Below are 24570 nucleotides of genomic sequence, written 5' to 3'. Positions count from 1 at the left end.
CCCAGCTTGCATACAAAAATCGTATGTTTATTTTGAAATCATTGTGTGGTTTCTTCTCAAAAGGAGTCTTTTTCGGCGCCTCCTGTTTTCTCACAGGCTACAATTAATTGCAAAGGTTGTTTCGGAGGGGCTGAGTTTTTAGAATTAAATATACTATTTTGTTTAGAAGATTGGAAATTGGTCACCTAAATTACCGAGGCAACAAGTTGCTTAGATCAAGGGTCCAATTTCAAACCGAACAAAAAATAATCAGTCTCCAATTTCCACCGAAAAATAGACAATCAAAGACTGATTTAAGCACAAGAGACCTTTAGTCAAATTTCAAAAGCCCACTGCAAGTAATTAGTTCTGACTCATAACAAGAAAATCTTGTCTTTTGCCCAGCAAAGGAGGAGGAAAATGTTTTATTATTATTTAATTCAATTTCTATGCAGATATCTGGAATTTATCTTAGTTATGAGAAAGATAAAAGGGTGTATAACTAGGAAAATGGAAACCACTTCTCAAACCACTCAAGAATCATTACTTACAGTAGCGGCCAAAATCGTGGAAACCTTTTGGGAAAAGCGTACAGTAGAAATGCCACCTTTGGTTAAGTTTCCACCAATTTTTCTTCTAATTTCTTTATAACTGTAGCCTGGTTCACTTAATAATACTATTTTACATTGCTTTCTGGGTAACCAGTCAACTCATTAAATCAGTGGTTCTCAACCTGTGGGTCGGGAACCCATTTGGGGTCGAACGACCATTTCACGAGGGTCGCCAAACAACGCAGTCCACCATTTTTCCCCCTTTTCCTTAGCTGTGCTACTCCCTTTTATTCTATTAGTTTTTGAAAGCCAATAGAATAGACTCTCTTGAATAGAGTCTAATTCTATTGGCTTTCAAAAACCAATAGGAATTGTCCAGGCTGTCTCTGCCCTGCTGAGCCCGCCAAAAGTCCCATTCTGCAAATGGTGCGGCACCAGTTGAGTAGTCCTCGACTTACGACCGGTTGAGTAGTCCTCGACTTACAACCGGTTGGGGGGTTGCAGCATTAAAAAGGTTGAGAACCACTGCATTAAATGAAAGAACACAAAAACCCAACCAACTTGATAGCCATCACATAACACCCTGACAAACGTCCTCCTCTCAGCTTCAACACAGGACATCGATAACTGAATCCTACTGTGATCTGATTGGCTCATTGCCAAAACAAGAGGACACCCGATTGGCTCTCTAAACACTCATGCTCATTGGCTGGCATCAGATGAAGGAAAGCTACCTGATATCAACCTAAGCAAGTTGTGCTTCCTTTGTCTGGTTCTTTGGCTATCACTTTTCATAGAATACAGTACAGAGAATTGAACAAACTTTGTTGCATTACATTCTTGATTAAATTATCTTTCCGCTGATATATAATTTTATGTCGTCCAACCCATCGCGACCCCATGGACAACGTTCCTCCAGGTCTTCCTGTCCTCCACCATCCTGTCCTCCCACCCACGATGGGTCGGACACGACTTCGCAATTAACAACAACAACATAATTTTATGGTACTATTCCAAAAGAAAAGTGGTGTTATTAGCCATCAGACCTCAAATACACTTTTCCCAAAAGGTTTCCACGCTTTTGGCCACTTCTCTAAATATTTAGCACGGACCGGAGGGTGTGTGGTTTTGCATGCTGCCTGCATCCCATAGATGGAGCTTTGCTTGTTTGTGCGGACCGGTTGCTGGCATGCCGCAGTCCAGTACTGGTCCATGGACCGGGGGTTGGGGACCCCTGGTCTACATAATTCAGCACAGGGGGAAAGTCAATTATGGTAGACCAGTTGAGTTGCATCAGGCATGTCAATGAAAACCACAGGCTCACTATCTTGACTTACTGGCATTGGGTACCAACCTACTATTTGCTGTGGTTAACTGACAGCAAGAACACACATTCAGGGTTTCTTGCGCTCCTCTTCCTGTTTCCTGTAGAAATCTGGAGCTGTGCATTCTCTGTCTCTCATGTCAAGCCTATCTGCCCAAAGGCTGAAGCTGCCCACAGCTTTCTTATCTAGTCTGCATTTTTCTGCAACCCTGTTAACTGTCAGACAGCAGAAAGAGAAGTTAAGCCCACGTCCCAGAGATCTGAACTCCCTTTCCTTACTTTTGGCCCTTCTGCTGTTCTACAGGCTTGTATTCATTTTGCAGGACTTCCAGACTCTGAAACAAAACTCAAAGCCAAGGGCTCGTTTCTCCGTGAACTGGCTCAGATACTCCCCCCTCCTAAACAGTCTTTCTTAATTACCTGATTTTGAACAATGCAAATCCATATGCTCTCAGAGTTCACGGAGGGAAAGGAGAAGAATGTGGCTGATTGACTCCTATTTTTAGGCGTTTTTTCTCCCTTCTGCTTTTCTAATCTCTTCTGCTTCCCTGATCACCCTCTTCAGAAGCCTTTCATTATGCGTCGGGGAGGGGTGAGCTGGCGGTTGTTTGAATAGACAGCATGATCTGCAACTTCTTCAGCTGATTCTTAAGAAGCTTCCACTCTGGGGAGTCAATCATTTTCACTCAAAAGAAACTAATATTCCAAGAGTGGCATTTCTTCGGGATTATATCAGCTCGTGGAATCTCCTTGGCAAAGATGCGGAAGAGTTGTAAAAGGCCAAAACTCTGAAAGGGGCCTGTTTTCGGAGACCTTTTTCAAAGTGTAAATTGTTTTGTTTGTTTTTTTGCTTCCCTAACTACTCAGAGCAAGCTGTTTTTACTTATAATTCTACTGGAAATGAAGGTGCTGTGAACTCTGTAGAAGTAAACAAAGCAAAATATACACTAATAATAATAATAATCAGGTCTTTTTTGGATGGAACCTTGTAGGGTAGGCAAGGCGGGTTGTATAACGTGTGTGAGTTCCAGCACTTTTTTTTTTAGAAAAAAAGCAAATAATAATAATAATAATAATAATAATAATAATAATAATAATAATAAAGTTGGAAGGGATCTTGGAGATCATCTAGTTCAACCCCCTGCTCAGGCAGGAAACCCTACACCATTTCAGACAAATGGCTGTCCAGTCTCTTCTTAAAAACTTCCAGTGTTGGAGCATTCATAGCTTCTGAACACATTCATGGCCCATTGGGTGGGCGTGGCTGCAGTGGTAACAGCAGACTGGATAGGACTAAAAAGTTCAATCAATCAATTCCAACTTTGCAAGATCTTTTTTTTCCCACGAGAAGTTGAAATTGATTGAGTGAACCTTTTTTTTTTTTTTTTTTTGCACACGGCGGCGGAGGCCTAAAGCGAAAAGGTTTTATAAAACCCAGCTGAAGGCCTAGGACTGGGGCGACGGCACACATGCCCACAGAGAGGGCTCCGCTTGCCGCCTCTGGCACCCGTGCCATAGGTTCGCCACCACTGTTCTAGGATCTCAGCATCTTTTTTCTATTGTAGTGACCAGTACTGGATATGGTATTCCATTACTCTTTTTTTAATAATAATTAATAATAAAGATTATTTGATCAGAAAAGCTATTCAGGGGTTGTCTTCTTCACTTCTTCCTTCTCTTCCCAGCTGTTAAATAAGCACCAGGATGTTAGCTGCTGCCATTTTAACTTGATACCAACCCTGGCCAGTTAGAAAGGTAGATGATACATCTTCAAATCTGGCAGTTTTCCATGACATAAAAAAAAAACTTCATGCATAAAACAATTCTGCCTCAACCTTAGTGTAAGGGTAGGAACAACCAAGCCATTCCTCTCAAACCATACATAGATCTTGAGTTCAATTTTTGAGAGTTAGAGTCTCCCAAGAGTGTCCAATATTTGAGGGGCTCTTACAAAGACGGGGGTGGGTGTCAAAATATTTTTCAATGCACCAAAAGAGACTGGACAACCATTTGTCTGAAATGATATAGGGTCTCTGGCTTGAGCAGGGGGTTGAACTAGAAGCCCTTGGACGTCACGTCTATTATTCTATGTTCTAAGAACACTTCGCTAAAATCTGGCAGGAAATTACCACTTTTTAGTAGCATGCCTATGGTGTAATTTTAAAAAAAGAAAAGAGGTAAAATTGATGGGATAACCCTTACACACACACACACACACAGCCATATATTTCAGCTCTTCTCCTCTTGGGATCTTATGGGGTCATTCCTTTCCCCACTAGTTCTTCGGGAACTAATTAAACCCGACAGCAGTCCAAAAAACTCTTGTCTCTTCTTAGTTTTTAAAGGTAATGTTGCTGTCTTGTTAAATTTGCAGCTTGAACTTTACACAAGCTAGTTTTTTTTTTTTTTTTTTTAGCACTGATTGAGACATACAGAGAGTTTATGTTGCTGGAACTGCCCACCCCGGTTGCTATTTTTATCTCTTATTCCAAGCTGGATTGTCAAGAAAGATTGTTTCTGGTAAAATAGAGTGGTGGTGCGTGTGTGCGTTATTGTGTTTGCTTTCTGCTTGCTTACTGGAGCCAGAAGAATATCATCCAAGCAGGGCAATATCGACTGCCCTAAAATAACTCAGACTGGCCTGATGTTGTTGTTTGGGGGTTTTGTACTGGTTGCTGTTTTTGATTTGCTGATTGTTAAAACTCTCTTTTCAGAGTCACATTAACTTTAATGGTTGGTCTTTTTAAAGCAGCCACATCTGTTTCCCAGCTCACATGAAGCTTCAAAGAAGAGCGGCTGCTTTAATTAATAGCAGGAATGTGTTTGCAAAACCTGAAGCATTTCTTCTAAATTGTTTTCTCCTGTATAACTTTTACTGTTTTATCAATGTGTAAAATACAAAGAAAGTTAAAAATGGGAAATTAAGGGAAGAAAAAAGAAAGCGGGAAAGAAAACAGGAGGTACAAGAAATAAAGAGGCATTGATTTCCGACTCTCTTTAGCACAGTATAAAAGATAACATTACAACCTCAGCTTTTTACTTTTTCACATTAGTATATTACTAGCCACTTCTATAACAACAAATCTATCTTAATCAGCAAAACCAAAGTTAGTTTCGATTTTTTTTTCCCAAGCACAAAATCCAGAAGTGATATCAAAATAAAAAAACATAAATATATTCTCCTCTTTGAATAGAACAACCAGTTTAACCATTACTGCTTTATCTTCCTTGCTGTTAAAATAATATGTATTTCTATTTGCACTTAATAACCTTTAAAAAAAACTATCTGCATTTTTATGAACAAAATTCGCTGCACTCTTTCAAATTCTTTAACTTGAAAAGGGAAAATATTATCTTTTCATCCATTTTAACACACTCAGCTTTTCATTAAAAACATTTCTAAAACTAAAACATTCCAATGCATCTTTTTTTAAAAAAAAAAACACAAATGGCCATGAGCTTCCACCAAATAATGTAAAATAATAATATATAAGGAAGAGGAGGAAGACGTAACTGTCATGGTGACAGGAAAGAGAAACTAAAATAAAGGCTTTGAATACAGGTGGTCTTCAACTTATGACCACAACTGAGCCTAAAATTTACGTTGCTAAGTCAAACGCTTGTTAAGTGAGTTTCGCCCCATTTTACAACTTTGCTTGCCACAATTGTTAAGAGAATCACTGCTGTTGTGTTAAGTTAGTAACACGGTTATTAAGCGAATCTGTCTTCCCCATCGACTTTGCTTGTCTTCTTCTTCTTGTGCCATATCTGTTATCGGACGTTGGCGATCATGTTTTTATCAGCAGCCGCACGAAAAAGTGCTGCTGAGTTTTGTCCAAACCTGTCGCTTAGATTTTGAAGCCACGATGTTCTTCTTCTGCCTGGACCTCGTTTGCCTTCCATCTTTCCCTGGAGGATTAAATGGAGTATGCCGTATTTTTCTGGGTGTCGCATCACACGTCCGAAATATTCTAATTTTCAGTTTTTTAATTGTTTTGATGATTTCCCTGGGTTTTCCCAGGCGGCTTATCACCTCATTTCTGATCTTGTCAACCCAGCTTATACATAACAGCCGCCTGTAAAATCCACATTTCAAATGCTTTTAGTCTCTTCAGGTGGCCTTCTGTCAGAGACCAACTCTCTACTCCATAGAGCAGGATAGAAAAAATATAGCATCTGACAAGTATTTTGCTTGTCAGAAGGTCACAAAAGGGGATCCCATGTACCCAGGACACTGCAACCGTCATAAATATGAGTCAATTGCCAAGCATATGAATTTTGATCAGGCAATCACAAGGATGCTGCAACGCTTATTTTTCAGTGTCGTTATAACTTTGACTGGTCACTAAATAAAACTGTTGAAAGTTGAGGACTAGCTGCATTTCCTTTAAAGTAAAAGCTGCATGTGAGAAAGAAATCAAGTTAGAAAGAAATCAGGTAAAAAATAGGTTAGAAAGAAATCAGATTCCTCCCCCCCCCCCCAAAGATGCTGGCTGGGGAATTCTGGGAGTTGCAGTCCACAAGTCTTAAAGCTGTCAAAGTTGGACATCAGTATAGCCTGAAAAATCTCACCCTCAGCTTTCTACCACTTTATTCTGCTGCTTTTTATAGACTAGAGTAGACGTACTGTAGGGTCTTTAAAAAAAAATCTGAAAGTTTTGCATATTCCACATATTGAGAAATTTCCCTGTGTGGGTGGGGTTTGTTTTGTCCTGACTGATAACCAGAATGAATGAATCTTTTCTGCTTCCTACAGCAAGACTAATTTGTTCCGTTCCAGATCTGCACCAGTTTGAAAAATTCCATTTTTAAAGCTTGCATAGACAGCCATGTACCATTCTTTTTTTTTTTTTTTTTTTTGGTTCGCCTCCGTGTGATATTTTTACACCCAACGTGAACATGTTTGTGATCTCTTTTTAGAATACATGACATTTCGTAGGGGATTTCTCCCAATGCGTGCTTTTTTTGGTCACAAGTTTTCATAGTTTTATATGCTTAAAACACCCTTGGAAAATTATATCCCAAAATGTCAGGGCAAAAATTGAAGTTCACACATCATAGCCAGGAATTGTGAGCTCATTGGTATCTACTTGAATGTGAACCAAACATATCTCCCCACTTTACTGAACAGAACACAACAGAAGAACAGAATTGGAAGGGGCATTGGAGATCTTCTAGTCCAACCCCCTGCTCTATTCTATTGTTCTGTTTTGTTCTGTTCTGTTCCATCCACTCCACTCCACTCTCTATTATGTTCTGTTCTGTTCTGTTCTATTCTATTCTATTCTATTCTATTCACCTGGCTAACAAAGTCTTGACGTCTTCATCCCCCTCCATGTCCAGTTCTAAGATTGCTGGAAAGAAAGCATGTATTGTGTTGCACTTTGTGTGTACCTGTGTGTGTGTGTGTGTGTGTGTATGTGTGTATGTGTGTATAAAGAATCAGCATAACTGTTTGCTAAATCACCATCAAAGCTGACAGCAACTGGAACATAGAACAACTTAAAGACGTAGTGCATGATAGGAAGATGTGGAGAGACCTGGTACATAGAATCACCAAGAATGAATAGATATCATCATCATCATCATCATCAAATAAATAAAGGCAAACGTTTTAAGAAGTGTGGGGTTAATCACAAAGGGAAATGAGACCGGTGTGTTATTCACAGGGCAGGGTGTTTTCTCCACAATGCTGCTGTTTAACTTTTTTCTGTGATAGTAACTAACTAATATTTTCCTTTTGTCTTTTATTCTAGTCTTTTCACTATGCTTCCTTGAGGGTAAAGAGCAAAAAATGGCCCAAAGGTAAATGGCTGAAAAAATTAAGAATTTAAATAATATGACATTAAAGCCACAGTTGGATGGAAGTATAACATTGTATTTCACAGGTACAACATACGGTGCACCTAGAACTTGTTAAATTGTTGAGTTAGGTCAAATCCTGCAATGGGAACAATCACTCTTATCTCTGCTTTTCTCCAGTCTGTTCCCCTCCTTCTGTCTTCTCTTCTATCTTTCCTTCTTTCCTTCCTTCCTTCTCCTTTTCTTCTGCTCTTCTTCTCCTCTTCTTCTTCTTCTCCTCTCCTCCTCTTTCTCGTCTTCTCTCCTCTCCTCCTCCTCCTCCTCCTCCTCCTCCTCTCCCCTCCCATCTTCCTCCTCTTCCAGCACAAACCATTGTTTACAGATCTCAGTAGCCAGGTTCCTGAAATGAATCAAACCCTACCAACACACAACGTAACTTAGAATTATATGCCAGTTCATTTTCTTTGCCATTTTTCCTTGGTCTGCCTTTCTACTGATTTGGAGACTCTTCTGTATATTAATGGTAGCAATTCCAGTGAAGAACGTGTTACAGCTTCCTCGGTTTTCTACGGAAAGGAAAAATAAAGTTGGATGTCAACCAACACATTGATAACATCAAACCTCCAGCCCGTCTCAAATTCTGCCCAATGCCTGCAGTGATTTCAGGGTGTTAATTAGTACACAGAATAGTTCAATTTTTAAATGTCAGTCAGAATGAGTCATTATTTGGCAATTTCAATAAATTCATTTTGTAATCTATTTGAAAACCACAGGATTGTTCAAGAGTAATGCCTTTTTTATTACACACTTGTACACTGAATTGTTCTACAATTGACGGAATTCAGAATATCGGTTCCAAAGAAATAAACTTTTTACAGCTCAGCTGTGGGATTGTACAGAAGAAAGAATCATAATTTAATGGGATCTAAACTCCTGACTACGCTTCACAGCTGTAGGACAAATATAATTAATATAACAATGTAAACCCAATTTTTCACACTGCGCAGTCTGATGTTTTAATTAAATTTGCCCTCGGCTTTATAGGAAAAAGTGATATGAATATTACAAGAAATTCTGTTTCTGGTGATAAAAGAAAAAATGGCGAGAGAAATGGAGAATAGAATTTCTGAGCGATCCCGTCGTTTGAGAATAATGAAAACAAAGTCTTCTGATTTCTTAGTCCTCAGCTTGCACCCACAGTGGAGCCCAAAATTCTTGTTAAGTGAAACATCTGTTAAGTGAATTTTGCCCCATTTTACCATCTTTCCTGCCCCAGTTGTTAAGTGGATCACTGCAGTTGTTAAGGCAGTGGCACAGTTGTTAAGTGAATCTGGCTTCCCCCTGGACTTTGCTTGTTAGACGGTTGCAAAAGGGGATCACGTGACCCCTGGGACACGGCCGCCGTCATAAATATGAACCCCTTGCCGAGTGTCCACATTTTGATCATATGACCTCAGGGACCCTACAACGGTGATAAGTCCCTTTTTTCAATGCCGTTGTAACTTTGAACGGTCACTAAATGAACTGTTGAAAGTTGAGGACGGCCTGTGTAGTAGCCATTCTACATCTTTTCTTTATAGGCGGTTCTCTGAACAACAGCAGCCGACGGCGGATTTCCTGTAAAGATTTGGGTCACGGTGACTGTGAGGGTTGGTTGTGGAAGAAGAAGGATGCCAAAGGTTACTTCACTCAGAAGTGGAAAAAATATTGGTTTGTCCTGAAGGATTCCTCCCTCTACTGGTATACTAACCAAAATGTGAGTACTGAACACCATCGCAAGGAAGACAGAACCTGTAAACTGAATAATGGGAATTTGTCTGTTTTAACGAAACAGAGAGAGAAGCAGAGAAAGTAGGAGACGCTTCCAGTAAAGGGATAGCTTGATCAACAGAGGCGGCCGCAGAATGTTTATGTAGACACGTGATTGAGCTGATAAACGAGGGATGAATGTGTCCCCTCAGACTTCTGCGCCTAGCAGAGAAATGGCTCGCTAGAGAATGAAGCTGCCTTTTTCTTCACCCAATAGGAAATACAGTGTCAGTCCTTCTGCTGATGTCAGCTGTTGATACATGTGGACAGTTTGGAGATGTAGAATCTCCTTGATCCATGGATAGACTCAGGCTGATATTCAGCCACTGCACAGAAATAATATGAGAGTTGGGTATATTGTTCATTTGTGTGTGTGTGTGTGTGTGTGTGTGTGTGTGTGTGTGTGTGAGAGAGAGAGAGAGAGAGAGAGACAGACAGACAGACAGACAGACAGACAGACAGACATGGCCAGACAGACAAGATAGATAGATAGATAGATAGATAGATAGATAGATAGATAGATAGATAGATAGATAGATAGATAGATGATGGATGGATGATGAATGATGGATGATGAATGATAGATGGATGGATGAATAATGAAAGATGGATGGATAGATGGATGATGAATGATAGATGGATGGATGGACAGATGATGGATAGATAGATAGATAGATAGATAGATAGATAGATAGATAGATAGATAATGGATGGATGATGAATGATGGATGATGAATGATGGATGGATGAATAATGAAAGATGGATGGATAGATGGATGATGAATGATAGATGGATGGATGGACAGATGATGGATAGATAGATAGATAGATAGATAGATAGATAGATAGATAGATATTTTATTTATTATTTTATTTCTGACTTGTGCATTGCAAAAGACAAGGCAAACCCATCTTCACATTAAAGTTGTAAATCACTGGTCTTAAGTGCCTTTAATTCCAATTTTGATTGTGGCCTAGGCTTGCAGAAAGTAACATTAAATCAAAAGTCATATGCCCCATGCAGAATTAAAAGCAGTCGTGGTTCCATGTTCCTGAACATAATGTGGTTATTAATAGACTGAAAATTAGCCTTCCTTTTTCTGAAATTGCTTGGAATTTAAAGGCCATCTACAAACAGAACTGGCATCAGCTGTAGCATGCTCAGTGATCTGATAACCTTATTATCTGCAATGTCTCTGTCATCCTTGGTTCTGTCTCAGTGGTATGGTCTCTTTTCTCCGACCACAGGATGAAAAAGCAGAAGGATTTATCAGTTTACCAGAGTTCAGAATAGACAGAGCAATTGAATGCAGAAGAAAACAGTAAGTAAGAACCAGAATCACCTGCGAAGTAGAGATATGAGTAGCTTACAGACCCAACAAATCTGTTTGTGCTTTATGTAGAATTGTGCAAAGCTGCTTTAGGGGTGCAGGTCCAAGATCGCCAAATTTGAAGGAGCTTCAGATTTGAAGACTAGCACCTAGTTTGAGTAATGAAATGTCTGCAAGAAAATAACCAAACTCAGAGAGCACCAAAGATTCCACATTCTGCCCCCTCCTCTTCTTCCTCCTCCCATGAACCTTACTCCCTTCTAGCACTGATGATGTTACCTAGTTGGGTCATGAAATGTCTGCAAAAAAACAACCAAGCTCAGAGAGCACCCAGGACCCCACAGTTCATCCCTGAACTACAAATATTCTCCTTGATTGAAGGAGCTTTAAGTTCAGTGTAACAGGTGAAGTGATTCACTTAACAGTTGTGGCAAGGTTGTAAAATGGGGGCAAAACTCACTTAACCACAGAAATTTTGGACTGAATTATGCTCGTAAGTCGAGGACTACCTGTATGTTTTGATGCACATATAGAGATACAGGCTGTGCAATCCAACATTCGAAGGGACGGCTTCCACCCAAACTAATGCCAGCACCCAATCTCACCATGACAGAGTCCTTGAAAATCCTCATTTTGTCTCACTTTCGTTGACTGGTCTTGTCTGCCACCTAGCGGACTCTGCTTGCTGAAGTCCCTTCAAGACCTGTATTTTTATCACAGTCTGTCCCAGGGTTTCACAATCCTGGCAGCTTTAAGAGGTCTGGACTTCAACTCCCAGAATGCCCCAGCCAGGTTTCCATTCAAAACCACTGGAAATGCTGTCTTTCTCAGCAGAATTATGTGCCGTGTCTGAATCTCGCAGGAGGAGCATAACATGATGGTTAGCCATGACGAAACATCTCCTAGGACAGGGGTCCTCAAACTTGGCCACTTTAAGACTTGTGGACTTCAGCTCCCAGAATTCCCTAGCCAGCCATGTCTGGCTGGGGAATTCTGAGAGTTGAAGTCCACAAGTTTTAAAGTGGCCATGTTTGAGGGGAATTTTGGGAGTTGAAGTCCACAAGTCCTAAAGTAGCCAAGTTTGAGGGGAATTTTGGGAGTTGAAGTCCACAAGTCTTAAAGTAGCCAAGTTTGAGGGGAATTCTGGAAGTCCACAAGTCTTAAAGTGGCCAAGTTTGAGGGGAATTCTGGGAGTTGAGGTCCACAAGTCTTAAAGTGGCCAAGTTTGAGGGGAATTCTGGGAGTTGAAGTCCACAAGTCTTAAACTGGCCAAGTTTGAGAGGAAGTCTGGGAGTTGAAGTCCACAAGTCTTAAAGTGGCCAGGTTTGAGGGGAAATTGGGGAGCTGAAGTCCACAAGTCTTAAAGTGGCCACGTTTGAGGACCCCTGCCCTAGGATATCAACAAGGAAATGGTGTTCCCATAGATCACATGGAATCTGCATTTCCTGCCTTTGGAGGCATCACAATTTTACTAGTAGGCACATAAATCCAGGGCCTTCTTGCCAACGTTTGACATATTGAAAACAAGAAAACCCAAAACACAAATACTAACACAACCTTAATTGTAAGGTTATAGTAAAAAGAATCTTACAAGTTTGAAAACATGTCCCACCCCATTCCTCTGTCCTTAGATTCCAGAGAACCAGGGAGGGTCAACTGAGATGCTTTGTCCATCCCCCAATCCTGTTTCAGATTCAGGTTTTTCTTCTCAGACCATTGTCTAGATGTAGCTCTTCCTCCTGCCTCCGAAGGTTGTTCCCACTTTGGAAAACTTTGGAAGAATGAAGAGCTTTACATCCAGAGCAGAAATTCCATGTTAAAGAAGGGAAAACGTGGGTTCATGTCAAGCTCTCCACATTTTACCTAGGATAACTACTGGTTGAAAACCCCGTGAATTTCTGTTTCAAAAGATATGGATATACCTGGTCGCTATCAAATTCAAACAGTAACTTGGCTTCAGAATAAATGGCAATTTAGTCTAGTGGTTAAAGCATTGGGTTAGAAAGCGGAAGGTTGTGAGTTCAAGTCCCGCCTTAGCCATGAAAGCCTGCTGAGTGACTGTGGGCCAATCACCAGGAGACTATGAAGTCCAGTCCCGCCTTAGGCATAAAAGCTGGCTGGGTGACTTTGGGCTAGTCACACCCTCTCAGCCCAGCCCACCTCACAAGACTGTTGGTGTGGGGGAAAAGAGGAGGAAGGAGCACGGTGTGTGTTTGCCGCCTTGAGTTATTTGTAAAAATAATAATAATAAGCAAGGAGGGATACAAATAAATAAACACAATAAAAATCAAAGCCACTTGCTGTCCTATTAATAGACACCACATCTTTTTTCTTCTGTCGCCTCTCCTCCTAGTGCTTTCAAGGCTTGCCATCCCAAAATCAAGAGCTTCTACTTTGCAACGGATTGCCTGGAAGAAATGAACCGGTATGTTGCTTGAGTTTCTGCATCGGGTGAGGACAACAGAGCTGGAAGGGACCCTGGAGGTCTTCTAGTCTGACCCTTTTCCTCAGGCAGGAAACCCTATACCCTTTCAGACAAACAATTGTCCATGATTTACTCTGATTTCACTCTGATATGTGTTTGGGGGTAGAGCAGGAGAAGGGAAAGATTATGTCCTTTTATCTTTAGATCCTGGGGTTGAGATTCCCAGCAATATGAACAGATATGACATTCCTATTTTGCTTCCCCTGACATCAGGACTGGACTAACACTGAGATCAAGAATACTGATCAGGAATTTTTTTTCTGGGTTGTATTCAGAGGTGTATTAAAGAGTTGTGAAATGGGAAACCGAGGGATGGAAGCTCTGTAAAGAGAGAGAGAAAGAGAGATTAGCAGAATCATGTCCTCTTATTATCAAATCACAGAAAAATACTTAGAGAATATTTTGCAAGTACCTTTGCTTTTCAAAAATGCGTCAGCTGTAATGGTCAAATCGCAATTTTCGAGGAAGGAATAAAACTAAACAATTGCACGTCAGGGTTTCACCTCTGGATGGACACAATCACAAACACACACACCTCTTACATCCTTCTCTTTCAAAGAACCAACGCCTTACAAAAATTTTCTTTGCCTCCAACTTTCACATTTTCTGCATCTTCAATTTCACTTTACTTTTCCCCGTTTGTGCTTTAGGGTTAGCAGTCTGCAGCCAGATCTGCAAATGTTGCTGCTGAATGCAATTTCCCAACATTTAAGTCAACCCTGTTAAAGAGGAAAAAAAGGAGGAGAGTACTAGGAGCAGACCTAGAAATTGAATAAAATGAATAGTTGAATAATTAGTTGAAATTTAATAACAAAGAAATTGAATGAATGAATGAATGAATGAATGAATATGTAAAACCAGTATCATTGCCAGCAACTTCAGAGAGCCAAAATTTTCCACTCACTGCTTAATATAAGAAGTGTTTAAAGCCATTGGAACCCGTTTTTCTTTTTTAACAATCTTTCAATAGATGGATGAACCGTCTAGGCCTGGCTGCCATTGGTTACACACCTGATGACAAGGATATTCGGCCAGATGAAGGTGAGACTCCTTTCCTTGATGGTAAGAATAGAGTAGAACAGAGCAGAGCAGAGCAGAACAGAACAGAATAGAATAAGTGAAAAATAGAATAGAATAGAATAGAATAGAATAGAATAGAATAGAATAGAATAGAATAGAATAGAATAGAATAGAATAAGAGAAAGGAATAGAGTAGAGTGGAGTGGAGTGTAGAGTAGAGTAGAGTAGAGTAGAGTAGAGTAGAGTAGAGGAGAGTGGAGTGGAGTGGAGTGGAGTGGAGTAGAGTAGAGTAGAGTAGAGTAGAGTAGAGTAGAGTAGAGTAGAGTAGAATAGAATAGAATAGAATAGAATAGAATAGAATAGAATAGAATGAATAGAATAGAATAGAATAGAATAAGAGAAAGGAAGTGGAGTGGAGTGGAGTGGAGTGGAGTGGAGTAGAGTAGAGTAGAGTAGAGTAGAGTAGAGTAGAGTAGAATAGAATAGAATAGATAGAATAGAATAGAATAGAATAGAATAGAATAAGAGAAAGGAATAGAGTAGAGTAGAGTAGAGTAGAGTAGAGTAGAGTAGAGTGGTTGGTGGAATGGTGGTGGAATGGAATGGAGAGGAGTGGAGTGGAGTGGAGTGGAGTAGAATTGAATAGAGTAGAGTAGAGTAGAGTAGAGTAGAGTAGAGTAGAATAGAATAGAATAGAATAGAATAGAATAGAATAGAATAGAATAGAATAGAATAGAATAAGAGAAAGGAATAGAGTAGAGTAGAGTAGAGTAGAGTAGAGTAGAGTAGAGTAGAGTGGAGTGGAGTGGAGTGGAGTGGAGTGGAGTGGAGTGGAGTGGAGTAGAGTAGAGTAGAGTAGAGTAGAGTAGAGTAGAGTAGAAATACAGAATAGAATAGAATAGAATAGAATAGAATAGAATAGAATAGAATAGAATAGAATAGAATAGAATAGAATAGAGAAAATGAATGGAATGGAATAGAATAGAATAGAATAGAATAGAATAGAATAGAATAGAATAGAATAGAATAGAATAGAATAGAATAGAATAGAATAATACTTTATTTCACCAAGTGTGATTAAACACACAAGGAACTTGCTTCCGGTGCAGAAGCTCTCAGTATATATGCAAAGCAATAGAATAATAATCATAATAATGATACCAATAAGAGAAGGTAGTAGAAAAGATGAGAAGGATAATAGTAATACAGCCATACTACATGGGTGAATATACTTAGGCACAAGACAATGTTCTGAGAATTAGTTGTTCAAAAGAGGTGGCTGAAAATATCCAACTTCTCTGCAGCCTTTGGGAAATCTTGCCTAGCAAAGCATACATTTTAGTACAAAACGAAAACCTCTTTTTAGCAGATTATTGGAGTGAAAGTGACCAGGAAGACACTGACAACTCATTAATGCTGAAGCAAGAAGGACCCATTGTGCTTTGTGACTCCTACCATCAGACTCCCTCAGTAAGTCAAGCAAGTTGTGAAATGCAAAACTTTCAAAACCCTAGCCCTTTCTGGATGTCCCAAAGGTGCTTCCCCCCCCCCAAACGTTAACTGGACTTTCTTAGGTTTTGTTTGTTTGAAAACGTTTCGCTGCTCATCCAAGAAGCTTCTTCAGTTCTGGCTCTGTTAGGGTTGGATGAGCAGCGAAACATTTTCAAACAAACAAACAAAAAGAGAAAGTCCAGTTGCCTTTTGGAAAAACCACCTTTGGGACAATCATGACCTGGATGATGGAGAATCTCCCTAGAACAGACATGTCAAACACAAGGCCTGGGGGCCAGATGCGGCCCGCGATGTGGTTTCATGTGGCCCGCGAAGCCATCCTGGAAACAGTGAGGGAACAGCCCCCGCTGCCTTGGCCCTGGCCCAGTCCGGACGGGAGCCAATGTACAATTTTGTGGTGGCCATTTATGATGAAACGCATTCAGTCTTAGCGCCACAAGGCCGTCTGGAAACAGCGAGGAAACAGCCCCTGTCACATTGGCCCCACCCCCTGGGTGCATGCTGGGGAGATGTCACCCTTTGTGAGGATGCACCATCGCCTGGAAGTGGCCAGCAAATAGCCCTCACCTACTTCACATATCTGGCTTGATGGGCTCCGGGGGAGGGGTTTCGGCAGGCTCTTCCAGTGGACCATGCCTTGGTGCTTGCCCCGGTCCCACCCCCTTCTGCCAGAGACCCTCAGATCTGTCCCACTCCTGCCCGGGCCCCCACAGGCACCCTTGACGCGAACGATGTAGAGCTGGCCATGCCCACCCAGTACACCACACCCACTCCAGCCACACCCACCCAGTAGGCTGTGCCCACCCTGGCCACACCTACCCGGCCCCCCCAAGGACAACCGCAATGCTGATGCGGCCCTCAGTGAAATTGAGTTTGACACCCCTGCCCTAGAAACTCGTTCTGAATGTGTGTGTTGGGAACTTGAAACCAATGGTCAAACTGGATGGTTCAGCTGCATCAAAACAGTCCTACTTCCAAGGAGGCTTGGATATGTTCTGGGTTCAGCATGTTGTCAGTAGATAAGCCATCCTGGGTTCTTGTTGGCCACTCAGTCCTTTCAACCCTGGCCCTGAAGACTGCAATAGACAAGCCCACCTAGCCCGGATGATGTGCTGAATTAACCACTGGGAAATAAGGATGAGACCTGCTCAAACAAAACAATTCATATTTTAAATCTCCCTTGCTGTGTGGTTGATATATTTGTCGCTCAGAGATCAAATAAATATCCTTAGCCTGTGTTTCCGGATGCAGATAGGACCTTTGCTATTCTTCTTTCATATTTATACTCAGCCTGAAACATGTCACCTGCACATAACTCCAAAGAGTGCATGACGGAGTATACAGCATCACGTGGGCGAAGCTCAGACTGACTTTCCACCCATGTGATTCTGTCCCATCCTCTGGAAACAGGTCCTGCCCTTCTGTTTCCGTCCCCCACACCACTTTTTACCTTTTTTCCCTTGCCTCTCCCCCTCCCATGTTTAAACGTCTGCATTTAAGAGCTGTCTTTTTAGGCTGCATGGGGTAAAAATCTGCTGCATTCTGTTCTTGACCAGCCCCTAAAGCAGAGGTCCCCAACCATTGGGGCACCAGGGATCGGTTCCATAGAGAGATGTTTTTCCATGGACCGGAGGGGACGTGGTTTTGTGTGCTGCCTGCATCCCGCGGATGTGACTTTGCTTGTTTGTGTGGACCAATTGCTGGCATGCCGTGGCCCTGTACCGGTCCACAGTTCGGGGGTTGGGGACCCCTGCCCTAAAGTCCAATCCCTAAAGTCCACTTGTCCAACCCCTAAAGCCAATGCCACCATTTATGGGGACAGTGAGACAGATTCAGAGGGCAGCATGAAGGATGAGGGAGAAGAGATATTGAGGACACCATGTATGCATACCCATAAGGTTTGAAGATTGAGCAAAGTGTCACACAGAAGGCAACAACCATAACGTACTCTCCTTGAGTGCAGAATATCGAAGGAATGTTTGGAGAAATTTCCAAAATTCCTAACAATTTGACTATGGATCCCAAGTCCATGCTGAGCTGTCGGCCAACATTGCTATAAGATTTCACTTTAGACTGCTACTATCGTTACAAAACTCAGCAAAATGCCTGAAGTATTTTATCCCTACAGTATAGAAAGCAATCATTGCATAGGATATTGAATTATCATGGAACTGGGCATTTCCACTGCTACTGCCCATCATGATATCATGGCCATTCAGATAACTGGGGGGGAGAGGGGAAGCTTTAAAACAGCTTTGTTAAATCTGCTTCTCTCCAGACATTTTGGAACTGCATTTTCCAGAATTCCCAGCCAGTGGGTCACTCAGATCCAGGGCATTGTAGTATCAAGATATCTGGAGGCCACAAGGTTGAGGAAGGACAACATGGAAGCAACTCTGCAACAAGCAGTAACAGCCTGTTGAGGGAAAGAAAAGGTTTTACCTTGAAGAGTCTATCTTGTATGGTTCCGTCTTCCCATAACTATATCTTACAATTAGGTGTTTTAATTCTTTTTAGATGAATTCGTCAAGTCCATTCCCTGAGCCCAAACACGGCCGTCACTTCTCCAGTGAATCAACCTATTCCCATTCTTCTGCGGAAGAATCCCGTCAGGATCCAGCAGGGAACACACATTCTGCAGGAGGTTCTAGACCCCCCTACAGAGAACGGCGTTCATGGCAGGATCTTATAGAGACGCCACTGACCAGTTCAGGACTCCATTTTCTCCAGACTGTTCCTACTGACTCAGACTATGTGAATGAGAGATTTGGGGTGTCGCCGGAGAGGCGGCGACAAGCCACCTTACCCGTCCAGAGACGCCACAACCACGATCAGGATGGTCCTTTCCCATTGGTCGAGTGCTACAAAGGTCAGAATTCTCACTCTAGGCCCCAGAAGCAAAGAAGTCAAAGCCTTCCACGCAACCGAGACGTCCGAATCAAAGGGCGAGTAAAAACGAATGGGATCACTGAAGAGCAGTTGGAAGAGGAATTGGCTATTAAAAAGCCGAGTAATTTGTGTGAAGATGGTAAGAGGTTAAAATGACTGATCGTGGGAGGGGTGGAAGTGGTGAAGCTCAGCGACCAGACTTCTGCTCCTCATGCAGAAGGTGCCAAATGTCAAAACATGCCATCTCCGTTAACAGGCAGAAGATCTACAGAAGGTTTCTTTAGGAGATCTTGAAACATTAATCCCAGTCAGAGTAGATATTTCTGGATTAGGTGAACTCAGCATGAAACAATTTCTAGTATTGGTAAAAATAGGGTCATCGCTAATTGAGTCGACAAAATATCTGATAGAACAGATAGAACACAGAACGTAGAATTGTAAGGCTGGAAGGGACCTTATAGGTCCTCTAATTCAACCCCTTGATCAAGGCAGAAGACTTATACTATCCCAGTCAAATAATTGTCCAGTCTATTTTTGAAAACCTCCAACGATGGAGCACCCACAACTCCTGGAGGCAAGCTATTCCACTGATTAATTGTTCCCACTGTCAGAAAATTTCTCCTTACTTCTAGTTTGGATCTCTCTTTAACAAGCTTCCACCCATTAGATAGAAACTACTTAAATGTTCCCTAGCAAAGAGGTAGAGAGTCTGTGGCCATACTGCTGAACTACAAGACCCATTATCATGTTGGCCTTGCTGTCCAATCAGCAATATTTGAAGAGTCAAAACTTTCCAGTTATTCTGGAAAGTTCTGAATACAAGCAGTCCTCAACATACAGCATACAACCATTTGTTATGATGACATTGGAAAAGGTGACTTATGACTAGTCCTTATACTTAGAAGCATCGCAAGCATCCCCATGCTCTCATGATCAGAATTTGGTGTGTCACAATTTGTATGTATTTACGATGGTTGTAGAGTTTTGAGATTTACATGATTGCCATTTACCAGCCAGCTTTTGACAAGCAAAATCAATGGAGGAACAGCTTATCAACTGCAGTGGTTCACTTAACAACTGGAGCAGAAAAAGGGTGGATTCACTCAACAACCCCCTTGCTTAGCAAATGAAAATTCTGATCCCAATTGTGGTAGTAATTTGAGGACGATTGGTAGACAATAGGACTTTAAGTCTAGATTTTATATTTCATGACACTGTCAATGACTTCAAATAGGATTTTGAAATGGATTAAGAGCCAGCTATACCTCTAAAATGGCGTTGTTTGGTTTAGTTCATTTGCAGAGTTCAGATAGGCTGGAAGAGGGCTCTTTAATAGGTGTTATTTTTACATTTCATTGGGACCACAACAGAGGTAGCAATAGCACTTAGACTTATATACCGCTTCACAGTGCTTTACAGCCCTCTCTAAGTGGTTTACAGAGTCAGCCTATTGCCCCCAACAACCTAGGTCCTCATTTTACCGACTTCAAAAGGATGGAAGGCTGAGTCAACCTTGACCTGGTCAGGATTGACCTGCTGGCAGTTGGTAGAACCTGCAATACTGCATTCTAACCACTGCGCTTCCATGGCTCTTATTTACACAATATCTAGTTGCACAATAAGGATTACATCTTTACTTTTGCCCTGTTTCCCTTCACTATAAATATGTAGCTTCTAAAGCAGATTGGCTTCTCTTTAGAAAAAGTAGAAGAACGAAGGAACAGCACAGATGGCCTTCATGAACTCTACAAGACTTTGGAGCAAGCCAGTTTGTCAGCCTTTGGAGAGCAACGTCCTTCCACCAAGCAAGAATTCCGGAGGTCCTTCGTAAAGAGATGCAACGACCCTGTCGTCAATGAAAAGTTGCATCGCATCAGAGTACTGAAGAGTACTTTAAAAGTAAGAACATGTTATCTCTGTAATAGATTCTGTGAAAGGGGCTGTAGCTCGTTATGGTAACAACTAAGAGGGGTTTTGTTACTCCTGAATCAGAGAAATGTAGACAGTCCAATCCTCCATCTAGTGGCCATCTCTAGATCTCTAGAGCAGAGGAAGGGAAATTTGACACATTCATGTTCACAAGATCTTGCTGCTTTCATTAAAATAGTGAAAGAGCATTTCTGTCATGGCCTGGGTGAAGCACTATGACACTAAGACAGAAAAAGGGTGAGACTTGAGCGTAACGTCAGGTATAAAGGATCAGGATCACACATAAGTTCCAGTTCAGGAGATTTATTGCTGAAACTTATACACAAGAATCTGGTCAACTAACATACAATACTAAATTGGGGTATGATGACTGTCAACAAAATGAAAGCGGGGTTGGACTTCACATAATAACGTAATGTTATCCTTTCATCTTTCTGCTTGCTTCTCTCACCCATCTCGCCCTAGATGCTGTTGATTTCACCCCAGAGGGATCTAAATAAGTGGTTCTCAACCTCTGGGTCAGGACCCCATTTGGGGTCGAATGACCATTTCATGGGGGTCGCCAAACAATGCAGTCCGCCATTTTTCCCCCCTTTTCCTTAGCTGTGCTACTCCCTTTTATTCTATTGGCTTTTGAAAGCCAATAGAATAGACTCTCTTGAATAGAATCTAATTCTATTGGCTTTCAAAAGCCAATAGGAATTGTCCAGGCTGTCTCTGCCCTGCTGAGCCCGCCAAAAGTCCCATTCTGCAAACGGTGTTGCACCAGTTGAGTAGTCCTCGACTTACGACTGGTTGGGGGGTCGCGGCATTAAAAAGGTTGAGAACCACTGATCTAAATGTTTGATTCAACTCGTTATTTTGGGATTATTTGTCAACTTAATCTTATTCTTCTACTTTTTCCCCACCCAGTCTCTTTTCTTTCTCTTTTATTTCAAAGTTGAAGGAAGGGTCTCTCTCCCCCTGGCCTCAGTTGGTTACCTTCAGAGATAATATCAAGTCAAAACTGAAATTCAAAATTAAATGCATAAAAATGAACCATAAATCACACACACGTCAAAGCACTGCTTAGATCTTGTGTCCGCAAGCCATTAGCTGGAAGGCTCCTAATACTACTGCTGTTCCCAGAATGGAGTTATTAAGCTATTTTGTCTTTTTTTTCTTTGAATGAATTCTTTTTTCTGCTAAGGTAAAGAAGGAAAATAGGAAGAGGGCTACAAAATCAAAGAAACTTCTGAAATCTTTGTGAAACGAGGCGGTGTAATTGCATAACTGATCGCCAGTTTGGTATAATCGTCAAGATACTAGGCACGAAATCAGGAGAGTGTGAGTTCTAGTTCTGCCTCAGGCAGGAAGCCAGCTAGGTGACCTTGGGCCTGTTACTCTCTCTTTCCCATCCCTAGGAAGGAGGCAACAGCAATCTTCTAGAGCAGGGGTCCCCAACTCCTGAGCCACTACTGGGCCTTGAGCCCTTCGGAACCGGGGTGTGGAAGTGCTGGGCGAGCACACGTGCATCCCCACTTGTGTGAGCACTGAGTGCAGGTGCCCACTGCTCACACAAATGGAGCCCGCCGCTCACACGGAACCATACGTTTGCCCGCTGCTCATGTGGAACCATCCCCTCCCCTCTGTGTTGGTCCACAAAGCCGGAAAAGTTGAGGAACTCTGTTCTAGAGAGCCATCAATTCTTCTCCTCTGATGTTCTCCTTAAGTCAAACAGGAGCGTCTACGACTTGTATCGTCTAAGATCTACGACTTGTATCTTCTAAGACAGGCTTGGTAGTTCAAAGCATGACACTTTTTGTGTGGGGTCATTTATCTGCCTTCCTATGTCTGGACCCATTTGGCTTTCCATTGTGAACTGAGGTTAAAGTTGTTGGGCAGATGTTGTGCAAGTGCTAGTGGGGGCTTCTTAGATTTGAGCCTTCCAGCTGATAAATGAAGATGGTTGTCATGCACTGGTAGGAGCTGTTGTTTTGCTCTTTACTCTCACTAGTGCATCTTGCCTTTGTAAGGCTGGGAGCACTATATGGCTCAGAACAGGAAGCCAGCAAGTCGGAGTGGTTTTAATACATCCATTTATAATCCTCATGGATTATAACTTACTAGTGTCTAATTTACTAGTAGGGCAGCCTTTGAGCCATACAGGGACACAGTATTCTGTTGTGGAGTAGACTAATCCTAGTGCTGATGACTTGAGGGTGGTAGATGAAGCTATCCAAGAGCCATAGTGGAGTGGTTAGAGTGCAGTACTGCAGGCTACTTCTGCTGACTGCCGGCTGCCAGCAGTTCGGCAGTTCGATCCTGACCGGCTCAAGGTTGACTCAGACTTCCATCCTTCCGAGGTCGGTAAAATGAGGACCCCGATTGTTGGAGGCAAAGAGGCTGAGTCTGTAAACCACTTAGAGAGGGCTGTAAAGGAGTATGAAGCAGTATATAAGTCTAAGTGGTATTGCTTGGAAAGGAAGGAAGGGAGGAAGGGAGGGAGGAAGGAAGGAAGGAAGGAAGGAAGGAAGGAAGGAAGGAAGGAAGGAAGGAAGGAAGGAAGGAAGGAAGGAAAATGAGGAGAAGGAAGGAAGCCTTCCATCCTTCCGAGGTCGATAAAATGAGGACCCCGATTGTTGGAGGCAGAGAGGCTGACTCTGAAAACCGCTTAGAGAGGGCTGTAAAGCACTGTGAAGCGGTAAATAAGTCTAAGTGCTATTGCTATTTAATTCCACATAATTTCTGGTGTATGTTGTTCCCAGTATTGATTTTTTTTTTTTTTCTTTTTTTTTGCATCTGAAATGTTCTCTTTTTGAACAGGCCAAGGAAGGAGATCTGGCCCTGATCAACAACTTGCTCCACGAACCTAACTTGACGTCCAAGAAATTCAAAGAATGGAAAACAAAGAACTATGAGTTTTTTCTGGACATTTGTGAGTACAGCGGTGCTTTGAAAGCCCAGAACGGAGCTTCTGAACTCACCATTACGGCCTCTCTGCTCACACACACACATTCCTTCATCGAAACCCACGTCTGACCACATGAGGGATTGTCCGAGAAGGGCGAAGAGCCACCAGGAAGGGGGGGAAACGATCCCTTGTGACAAAACACTGTAACCCGTGTCAAAATAATGTATCCAGCTATATTGTAAATAGATTGGATAAGAATTTAGTACCATCGGATGCCTACTGCATTGCATGACAAGACAGACTTCTTTATTTATTTTATTCCCCTTTTCTGGAATTATTTCGGGTTGTTTTCCAATTCTGCTTTGGTAAGAAGCAATGTAGAAGGACGAACGGGCGTAAAGGACACAAAACTGCAGTATATTTATAGTGCTAGTATACTTACCCATATATTTAAAAAAAAAATCAGGAGAAAGAAAATCCTCTTTCTTTTATATACGTCGATACACTGCACCTACTCGTATCTACGTATATAAAACGTAATGTGAGAGCTGAGGTTTTATTTTTTAAATATTTCCAGATGTCCATCCTCATAAACTTCCCTCCCCCTTTTTTTTCTTAAGAGTGGAAATTTTAAATATGAAAAAGAGAAGAAGAAAAAAGAGTAAAGAAAGAAAAGAAAGGATCCATCGCTCCTAGGGAAAGAGGGTTTAACCATTCAGCATTTCCAAGGAAAGAGAGCTTGACGAAGTCTAGAAATGGAAAAGTTAAATTTTCCCCCCCCATCCCTTTTTGTCGTGCCTTAAAATATGCAGCATTTATCCAGGAAAACCACTTGCTTTCCCTTTAGCCTCTCCGGAGCGCAACTGGTACATGCTGTTGAAATGCTGTGCTATTTTTAACAATACTGTGCCTGCTTTTCAGAAAATGGACCCAAGACGCGTGAGGGCGTGTGTGTGCACGCTCACACGAGCCCCCTGTACGTTAATGTGACAGAGAAGAAATTAAGGTACAAAACTATTTGGGAGCAGGATTGTGCAAAACTGCAG

At 41.8% G+C, this 24570-nt stretch overlaps 1 protein-coding gene across 3 annotated transcripts in view; it reads left to right on the top strand.

Moving 5' to 3' along the window:
* The window catches only part of LOC120302840 (connector enhancer of kinase suppressor of ras 2-like), a 228902-nt gene extending 205086 nt beyond the window's left edge, over positions 1-23816 (top strand). For 2 of the 3 annotated variants that reach the window (XM_039331852.1, XM_039331835.1), the window contains exons 16-24: positions 7611-7659; positions 9237-9412; positions 10714-10787; positions 13150-13221; positions 14252-14322; positions 15668-15771; positions 18331-18841; positions 20402-20601; positions 23437-23816. In XM_039331852.1, coding sequence (XP_039187786.1) covers positions 7611-7659; positions 9237-9412; positions 10714-10787; positions 13150-13221; positions 14252-14322; positions 15668-15771; positions 18331-18841; positions 20402-20601; positions 23437-23652 — 1473 coding nt within the window. In that variant the 3' untranslated portion in view covers positions 23653-23816. The remainder of the gene's footprint in view (positions 1-7610; positions 7660-9236; positions 9413-10713; positions 10788-13149; positions 13222-14251; positions 14323-15667; positions 15772-18330; positions 18842-20401; positions 20602-23436) is intronic. The other variant, XM_039331843.1, reaches the window with a different exon arrangement.
* Positions 23817-24570: the final 754 nt, after the last annotated feature.

Source organism: Crotalus tigris, unplaced genomic scaffold, assembly GCF_016545835.1.
Source record: "Crotalus tigris isolate CLP2741 ecotype Arizona unplaced genomic scaffold, ASM1654583v1 scf7180000017622.5263843, whole genome shotgun sequence".
Lineage (NCBI taxonomy): Eukaryota > Metazoa > Chordata > Lepidosauria > Squamata > Viperidae > Crotalus > Crotalus tigris.
The sequence above is the reverse complement of the archived record's forward strand: the minus strand, read 5'-3'. Positions and strand labels throughout refer to the sequence as shown.